The following is a 9,329-nucleotide window of genomic DNA, read 5'->3' on the forward strand; positions in this document are numbered from 1 at the left end:
TTCCCCTGGGGGCAGGAAATTTGGCCTCAGACACTCACGTGGGGCTCTCAGTGACCATGGGGTTGGGAAGCAGGCACTGGTGGGCCTCGCCATGGGTGGGGAGAAGAAGCTGTTCCAAGCTCTGGTTGGCTCAGTGCTCCAGATAGGAGTGGGCGAGGTAGAATGAGAAGGCCCACGGAAATACAGAAGCCTGGGATCCTGGGCGCCCCTAAGGAGTGAAGTCAGGGAGGAGGATTATGGCAACCAGGGAGCATTAGAGAAAGGGGGAAGATGATCTTCAGGGTATTCCAAATATAGAATCTGATGATGCAGAGCTGTGAAGGAGGGAAGTAAAGTGTCCTCCCCAGGGCCTGAGTCCATCTTAATTTTAAATTCTATGTGAGTGCCCTACCCGAGCTCTCTGGAGATCATCCAGGAAGCCCCCTCTCGATGGTGCACCCTGGTCTACCTGTCTTCACGCCCTGTGCTGAGTGCTCCCTAGACACTTCCGATGTGGGCCACGTTCTCCACGTCCAGGAAGTGCACTATTGCTTTGATAATTAATTGGATATTGAATCACCTGTACTCATCTCATTTTCATAGCTTTTCTGTCTAGGTTTCTTTCCTTTTTTTTTTTTTTTTTTTTTGTCCATTGTGTTCTGACTCCTGGAAGATATCCTCATATTTTTTCTTCCATCCCTTCTATCCTTGTCCTTCAAATTTTTATCCCTTAGTGCTTTTAGTTTACAGTATTTTTAATTCTCCAAGCATTTCTCATATATTATTTTTATTTCATGAATGCACTGTCCTCTCAGTTCTCTGTGAATATGTTCATGTTTCTGCATGATCGGGGCCTTCCCAGGAAAGGGCACTGAGCGAGCTTTGTTCCAGGGAGACTGAAGAGCAAACGTGCCTGGGGAGTTAGAGACAGTGTGTCAGCTCCAGAGAGATTTGCTTCCATCCTTCCCCTTCCTCCCTGGAAATGATCAGTTTCTATTCCGAAGTAAAGATGTCTCTCTCTCCCACCAGAGAGGAAGATGGGCCAATGCTCAACGTGCCAGATGCTCTATATCAGCTCCAAATCTCATAATTTGGGGTTCCTCTCCCATGACACAAACCAACTCCCTGCAGAGGGTCCATCTGGTCCCCATTTGCATCACCCTGTGCAGAACTGGGGCTGGGGATCCCGCACAGAATGTGAGGGGTAAGCCTGCTGACACCAGGGATGCGCCAGTGCTCAGACTGGAGCAGGCCAGGTGGGAATGCCTGGGAGGACACACCGCTCTGACCTAGATGCTCACGCCTGGTAAGGGCCCTGGAAAAACCACCCTCCCTCCTCCTGTCCTCCCTGCCCTCCTCCTCCCCATCCCTGCCTCCTCCTGCCTCCAGGAGCAAGGGAGTTGAGAATGGAAAACAGGGACCAGGAGCCTGAGAAAGCCGTGTTTAGCTGAGTCTCATGGACACGGTGATAGGGAGACCAGCTGTTCCTGTTCACCTGGCGTGAGGGTTTTCTGGGGACACAGGACTCTCGGTGCTAACACTGGCAGTCTCCAGCCGACTGGACACCTGGGTCTCCCTTGTGAGTGATATGGAAGGATGTATGTCTGTCCTGCCAAGGCGTATCAGGCTTTCTTTGATTTCCTTACAGAAAATTATTTTTGCTCTAATAAGCCAACCTGGGAGATTTGTGTGAGGAGGAGACCTGTCTTCAATATGTATTGAGTGCGTAAAACAGACACAGTCCCCCACTGGGTGCCTGGGACAGAAGTGGCCAGGATCCAGAGAGGTGTCCTCTCACCAGGCGTTTGAGAATAGAATGAAAGCCAGTGCTTATGCAGGACCTACTATGTGCCAGACAGCTGGCCAGGAACTTAATGTTATTTCTTTCAATCTCATAAAAACCCACCAAAGTAGGGTTGTTGGGGTTTGGTTTGGTGTTGGGATTTTTGTTTGTCTTTGTTCAAGGAGCCTGAGGCTTGGAGCAGTTAAGGAACTTAAGGTTTCTTAAGGAGGCAAGAACTTGACATTGGAAAACACTTTCCATTCAGTGTGCACTCCAGAGAGTGAAAGGCGGGGGATCCCAGGGTGGATGTCTCTGACCTGGCCGAGCAGGAAGGAGCAAAGGCTGAGCTCCCAAGAGCAGGAAAGTTCCAGCAGCGCCCCTCCACCAGGCACACCCCCAGAGCCTCCCCTTCCATCCCGTCACCCCCAGTGCCCAGGCAGCGTGGGCGGGAGGGCGCTGGCATGGGCTCAGTTTGGGCTCCGTCTTGGCTCCTAGACCGTACCTGTGTCTGCAGGAAGAAGACGACTGCACCAGGACCCGACGGGGAAGTTTCACTGAAGTGCAGTTGAGTCAGGGAGGCCAGGGAAACACAGACTGGACCAGGGGCCTGGAGCTGGGGGCAGAGGCCAGCGGAGCAGCCTCGGGAGTGGGTGGGGCAGGGCTGTGACGAGGGGAGTGACCTGTTAACATGAGGCTGATACACAGGGCTGCACCGGGGGCTCTTTCCCAGTGATTCAAAACCCCAGGGACCCACACCCAGGTTAGGGAGCAATGCAGCCACATGTGGCTGTGGAGAGGGGCTCCTGGCCTTCAGCTCTGAGGCCAGGACAGAGAACCTGCGGATATGGGCAACCCACTTCCTCCTCAAGGACAGCCCAACTTCAGGGTAGCTTCCATCTAGTTTCCCCCTCATTCTTGGTCCAGGAGGCGTATGTGTGTCGAAGAGAGAGATGAGGTTCCCTGAGCTGCCTTGGTTGTTCCCTGTGTCTCGAACACTCTTCCTGTCTTGCTTCCTTGAGGTGCTTCTCAAGTGGTGCCTCCTGACTACCCTTTAGAATTGCATCATTCCCCGGGCCTTCTGCCCTCCCCATACTCCCAACCAGCTGACTGACCAACATTGTATTTGTCTGTCTGCCTTCTTCCCATTAGAACGAGGCTCTGTGTGGGCAGAAATCTTGGCCTGTCTTGTTCACTGTTGTGTCTCCAATGCCTAGACTGGTACCTGGCACAGAATATCAGTTTTTATTGAATAAGTACATGAATAAATAAGTAGGATTGGGACTTCCCTGGCAGTCCTGTGGTTAGGACTCCACACTTCCACTGCTGGGGCCCAGATTCGGTCCCTGGTTGGGGAGCTAAGATGCTGCAAGCTATGCAGCATGGCTAAAAAAAAAGTAGGGGGGAGTTATTTTTAATAAATAAGTAGGGTTGAGCTAGAGGGAAGGGCACCTGGAATGTCAAGTGAAAGTAGGATTTCCAGGCTGCACAGGGCACTCTGGGTAAATCTTTTCCCTTTGAGCCTCAGTTTCCCTTCTATATGATGAAAGGCCTGGGGCTTGGACCAGTAGTCCCTAGCTCTGGTACGCTGCGCCGACAACCCAAGCCCTTGCCATTTCTCTGGAGGGAGCATAACATGATAAAAACAAACCTCTAGGGAGATGAATGGATGAGTCAGCTGGGAACTGGATGGACTTGGTGGCGGTGGCGGGGTGGGGGGGGGGGGGAGGGCTTGAGACAGGCAGAGGGAGGAAGGGGCCCAGCAATAATCACAGGGAACCAGTGGACAGGAGGCAGGAGGATGAGAGAAGATGGTAGAGAAATTCCACGGAGGGAGGCAGGGCTTGGTAATCAGATCTCTGGGAGGGAGAAAGAAGACTTTAAACGTTTGGCCAGTTTGGAGCCTGTGGAAATGGAGGGACATGGTAGGCTAAGACCGTGGACCCTAAGGAGCCAGACCTGTCTTCTCCTCATCGGTATTCACTCTCCTAGCTTTGTAGCAAAAGAGAAGATCTTCATGACACCCTAAACCATCAAATAAACAGGAAGTCTTGGGTTTATTTGTGAGAGTGTTTAATGGCCAATGTCCAGAAGTTGGAGGTATCCTTCCCACCTCCCATGCATGCACATGCATGCGTGCACACACATATGCGCACGCGCTTCCACGGGCCGAAGGAAGAAGGGTAGAGGCAGAGCGGCCTTTTGCCAAAGCAGAGCCAGGAGACTTGGCGGCCAAGGGGCGAGTGTGCAGCAGGCTGGGGTGATCCGTGCAGACCTCTCCTGAACCTCTCCTCCACTGAGGGTCCTCCTCTCTCATACGTCTCTCAGCTCTGCAACAGACAGGGTACTCACTCAGCGCCTCTCTGCCCCACCTCTCCACCCCCGGCCACCACTGTGCTCTCCAAGCTCACCTGTCAGAGTTTGGAGCTGGTAACCTGGGTTGTGGCCACAGTCCGGTCCACTGGCCTGGGGTGGCCGTTGTTTCTGCCCATGCCAGGCTGCAGCCCAGAGGGCGCTGGCTGCTAGAAGCTTGCTGAGAAAGATGCAGGCCAGGAGGAAGAGGATGGAAGTGGGTGGGAAGGGGCTCTCCTCTTCTGAAAGGCTCCTGGAGAAACAAAGAGGGCATGTGGGAGGCCATGAGGGGACACACACCCTGGAATCTGTCCTCAGAGAAGGAATGGGGAGACCCTGGGAGGTCGAGGGGCTGGGGACACCTCCCCCACCCACCACAGCCCTGGATGAGGCTTTATGGGGCTTGAGGGAGCCTGTAGTCAGGAGTTCCAGGCACGGATCTGCCTGCTGAGTGCTTTTAAATAACCACCTCCCTCATTGAGCGGTCTTCTGCTTTCGTGATGGTATGATGTGTGGTGTGTTTTTGTGTGTGTGTGCACACACATGTGCACTTCATGGTTATACTAACAGTGTTTAAACACCAGTACCTAGTCAAGAACCAGTCAGAACTGATTCTGGTCCCATCAGGGAAGCAGGAATCGGGGGGTACCAATTTTGTGCTGAAATATTAATCCTAAAACTTTCATTGTTGCTGAACTGTGAGGATTCTGTCTGAGGGCTGCCAGGGGAAGGGGTGAGAGGCCAGTCATTCAAGAGTCTTGGAGCATCAGCTATTTATAAACTGTTAGGGAAGTTTTGCAATATTTTAACAACTGGTACAGTCACACCAACACACACTGGCTGGTTGGAGGGGTGTTTAGACAAGATCATATACAGATACCTTCTTGTTCCAGTTGCCTTGGAATCTGTACTTCTGGCACCCGCCACCCCCCAGCTGCCACCCCATGCCTGGGCTCTGCAGGGTGGAGGTCTACCCAGGGATCTTAGCAAAGACTTGTCACTATACCTGGAGATGCTGTGCTCCACCTGGGCATTCTCGAAGCTCTCGGACCCCTCAGGGATCCAGAGATCTCCAGGGTCCTGGTAATCACGGGGGTCTGTGGGAGACAGAGCCTGTGAGCTGCTAGTCCCCTTCTTGAAGCCACAGTGGAGAGAACCCCTCTGGGTGGGGTGAAGCTCTCTGAGACCTCACCCTGTGTGGATCAAGTTGTTAACGACTCTGAGCCTCAGTTTCCTCACCTGTAGAGTGGAGCAATTAGGAATCCCTTCTTAATAATAGTGTTGCAGGATTCAGCGAGAACATCCTGTGTAGTGCCCATCACTTCATAGGAGCTCAGTGACTGCACCCCCCACCCTCCTGTCACACGGGGTCTTTGGGAAGAGCAAATGAGATGGTGGGTGTTTCTGAAAGTCTGGTGTGGACTGTGAAGCTGTCTATACCAGCTACAGATTATTATTGTTGTTGTTATTCTTATTATTTGTTTCCTGCTGTATCTGTGGGAGTCAGCTGAGCCTTAGACTCTGATAGGATAGCAGTGTTTCCTCGCCACCTACTCCCATGGAGGCAGGGTTTGGAGTCTAAGGCAGATGGTCTCACCTACCCTCCCCATCTTAGACAAGTTTTTGACCTTCATTTCCATGATAACGGGCCATGTTAGGGGGAAGAGTTGGACAAAGAGTCAGAAAAGGGATCTCTAACCTCAGATTTGTTCTTCTTTGGGACACAGGAGACAGACAGAAGGCTTTCCTGGAGGGCACCCCCTGTGCAAGCTCAGGGGTGAGAAGGACCCCACCACTCCCTATCTCACCTAGTTAAACCAGGAATGACGATCCCAAACAGTTAGTAGCAGGAGACTGGGGCGAGGGCTGTCACTGACCCCAAGCACTGTAAAACTCTGTCGCTTGTTTCTCACAGGAGCCATACGGGGTCAGTGGCACAGACTCCATCACCACCATTTAAAGATGGGGAAATGGAGGCCCAGAGAGAAGCAGTTGCCCCGGGTCACAGCAGTGTTCCTTTCTGGGCCTGTTTATCTGTACCAAGTTGGTGCTTAATCTACATCGGTAGGTGCATTGGGTGGTTGGGTGAGGGAATGAGTGAATGTCCTCCTACTCCTTAAGGACCACCTCAGTGCTCACATCCCAACGGGATGCCAGATGGATAAAGCTGTTTGGAGGGGAGCAGGACCACAGCTAGCTCCTAAGTGTGTAAAGGAAGGACTGTACCCTTCCTGCAAGCGATGCAGTCCTCCACCAGGGGGCGCAGCCTGCAGGGGGGCACAGGGCTGGATGGTGACCCTCCTCCTGCAGTCAGCAATCTGCACAACCAGCCACAGTGGCCCTCAGTTGAGCAGGGGGACAAAATCCACACCGTGGGATCTTCCAGGACCCCCAAAAGCCCCGAGGGTGGTCGGTCCTATACTCAGAGCCCCAGCCTCAGATGCGGGGTGCAGTCAGCCGCCCACTCACCAGCCAGCACCTCCACCAGGACCTTCCTGAGGGTGTCAGCCTCGCTGCCATGGAGGCTCTGGCACTGGTAGAGCCCAGCGTCGTGGGTTTGAAGATTCCGCAGCGTGATGGTGAGTGTGCCCCCCAGGGCGTCGTCCGTGATGGCCGTGCTCCCGTTGCGCCTCTTCAGGAAGGACAGCAGCCACGAGGGGTGGGTGCTGACCACTTGCTGGCACAGGCCTTCTTCACCCAGCTGGCGGCACCAGGCTTTGCGTCTCCCCCAGTGCTTCAAGGAGTTGTAGGGGCAGGAGACCCGCAGGGAGCGGCCCATCATGCCCTGGAACACCGTGGTGTTGTGCGCCCGGGACAGCTCTGGGGACGAGACGTTCCTTCACTGCACCACGTGTTTATTGAACGCCTACTATGTTCACTGAACAGAAGAGACAGAAATCCTGCCCTTAAGGAACTCAGGTCTACATAAGTTGGGAGAAGGTGGCACAGCCCAAGTACGTGTTTATAGGAAATGAGGAAACCTGGGTCCTGGGTCTGGCTTTATCACCACTGGACTTGTTGGACTTCTTTAGAGAAGTAACTGACCCCCTCTGAGCCTATTTCCAGAGACATTTGGTCTTGAAGTTCCCTCTGGTCCTAGTCCACACGTGTTCTTCCTGTTACATGGAATCATGCCCTCCTCTCTCCCCTTCCATCTCAAGAGAGCAAGGCCAGTGGCCTCTCAGGCCTGGGGCTGGTCCCACGGGGAGCTGAACGCTCCCTCCCCAAGCCCGGCATGCTTGCTAACTCTGCAGCTGCCCACGCCAGTCCCAGCCCCACATTCTCCTCTTTGTGACCTTTAGCTTCCAGCTTCCCTATTTCTGTGGCTTTGTTCCCTTTTCAGGAGGGATGCATCTCAGAGCTATTTTGGGGGAGACATGAGGCTGCTATTTTAGGGACCCTCCTTGGGGTGGGGGAGCGCCAGTCTGGTGCCAGGGCAGGGGCTGAAAGAGAATCACCCAGCACCCTCTGCCTCAGCCTCCCTTCTCTTCAATCACTTTGTCAACCACATGGGTGACAGAAACTTGCCAGGAATAGGGAGCTGGTGGCCTGCCTTTTGGAACCAGAGAGACCTGAGAAGCAATATCCCCCATACCACCCTGTCCATCTGCCTCCAGGCAGACCAACATGCCCCCACTTTCCCTGCTCCACCTCCAGCTAAGAAACTCCAGCTTCACTGGAACATTCTCTCCTCTCATCCACATGTGACTTTTCCTCTGGGGGGAGCAAGAGGCATCCCCCAATGAGAAAAGGCTGTCATGTGCAAAATTCTGGGGTGCTCATCCCTGCAGCTCAATCACAGAATCTTCACCCCCAGGGCTGAGGACAGGAGGACCTTCAGAGCCCAGGAGGGGTACCCCAAAGATGCAGATTCCCAGTGCTGGGTTCTTTTCTCCCTCCCACCCTGCTACTCCTCTGGGACTACTTTTATGCCTAAGTGGTTCAAAATTTTAGGGGCTCTTACCAATGCTCCCCAGACTTCCCCCACCTACTAGCTAGTGCTGAGATGCCACCATCAGAAGTCCTTCCCTTTTTAGGTGTCCAAATCCACCAGCCTCTGATGCCTCCACCAGCCTCTGATGCCTCCACCAGCATGAAAAGCTGATACTGGGGAGGGAGGGAAAGCGTGGAGAATACGGGGCACAGTGGGAAGCGGGGGTGCAGGACATGCGGAGGATTTCAGTCATCTTTAGAGTGTGGCTCAGTGCTCCCCACCCACCCACTTGCCACATACTCAAGGAAGGGGAGGGAGTGTCGACAGCGGAGGGAGGGACTCCTACCTGTGACAGCGAGCAGGATGAGCAGCACGACAGGCTCCATGTCACCCTTCCCTTGTGGAGGACAGACGCAGGGTGCCTTGTGCAAGAACTCGTCTTTTCACGAGGGTCAGGCTCCCCAGACACTGCCCACAGGAACTGGCTCCTGGAGGTTGAGCAATCGTCAGGACTGGGATCTGGCTTCATGATTCAGGGAGGGGGAGCAGAGCGGGGGAGAAGACGGGAGAGGAGGAGCCACCACTGCCGCCCAGCAGGGGGCGCTGTGGATCCCAGACCTCTGAGAGGGCAGCCCACTGTCCAGCCTGTACCAGCCTTCTCATTGGTTGAGAAGATGATCCTTTCTCCACTCAGTTGCCTTAGTATCTTCATTGAAAGTCATTTGACATGTAGTCTCCATCTTGACTGTCCATTCTGTTCCATTGATCTATGTGTTGATCTTTTACCAATTACACCCCATCCTGACTACTCCCTGGGGCTTTACTTTTTTTTATGGGAGTACAATTGCTTTACGATGTTGTGTTTCAGCTGTACTAACAAAGTGAATCAGCTGTTTGTATACATATATCCCCTCCCTCTTGAGCCTCCCTCGCACCCCTGCCCCCAGTGCCAACCCTCTAGGTCATCACAGAGCGCTAAGCTGAGCTCCCTGTGCTATGCGGCAGCTTCCCACTAGCTAGCTATTTTACACATGGTAGTGTGCATATGTCAGTGCTACTTTCCCAACTCATTCCACCCTCTCCTTCTTTCTCTTAGTCCACATCTCTACATTTATATCTCTATTCCTGCCCTGCAAATAGCTTCATCAATACCATTTTTCTAGATTCCATACATATGCGTTAATATGCAATATTTGTTTCTCTCTTTCTGACACTTCACTCCGTATGACAGACTCTAGGCCCATCCACATCACTACAAATGACTCAGTTTCATTCCTTTTTATG

The 9,329-nt window shown here is 53.2% G+C and overlaps 1 protein-coding gene across 2 annotated transcripts; it reads right to left on the bottom strand.

Moving 5' to 3' along the window:
- Positions 1-3,815: 3,815 nt before the first annotated feature.
- TREM2 (triggering receptor expressed on myeloid cells 2) lies at positions 3,816-8,601 on the bottom strand. Of its 2 annotated transcripts, none has more exons than XM_086370706.1 (5): positions 8,392-8,601; positions 6,581-6,931; positions 5,118-5,208; positions 4,171-4,364; positions 3,816-4,089 (listed from the first exon to the last, which is right to left on the bottom strand). In XM_086370706.1, exons 1-5 carry the CDS (start codon positions 8,429-8,431, stop codon positions 4,073-4,075), a joined length of 693 nt encoding a protein of 230 aa, XP_086226832.1. In that variant the 5' UTR covers positions 8,432-8,601; the 3' UTR covers positions 3,816-4,072. The 2 variants fall into 2 exon arrangements, with proteins under 2 accessions (XP_086226832.1, XP_086226833.1); XM_086370707.1 differs by having other exon boundaries at positions 6,581-6,989; positions 8,392-8,507.
- Between the last annotated feature and the right edge of the window lie 728 nt (positions 8,602-9,329).

Source organism: Bos grunniens, chromosome 23, assembly GCF_055505025.1.
Source record: "Bos grunniens cultivar Pamir isolate PY7600 chromosome 23, Bosgru_T2T1.0, whole genome shotgun sequence".
Lineage (NCBI taxonomy): Eukaryota > Metazoa > Chordata > Mammalia > Artiodactyla > Bovidae > Bos > Bos grunniens.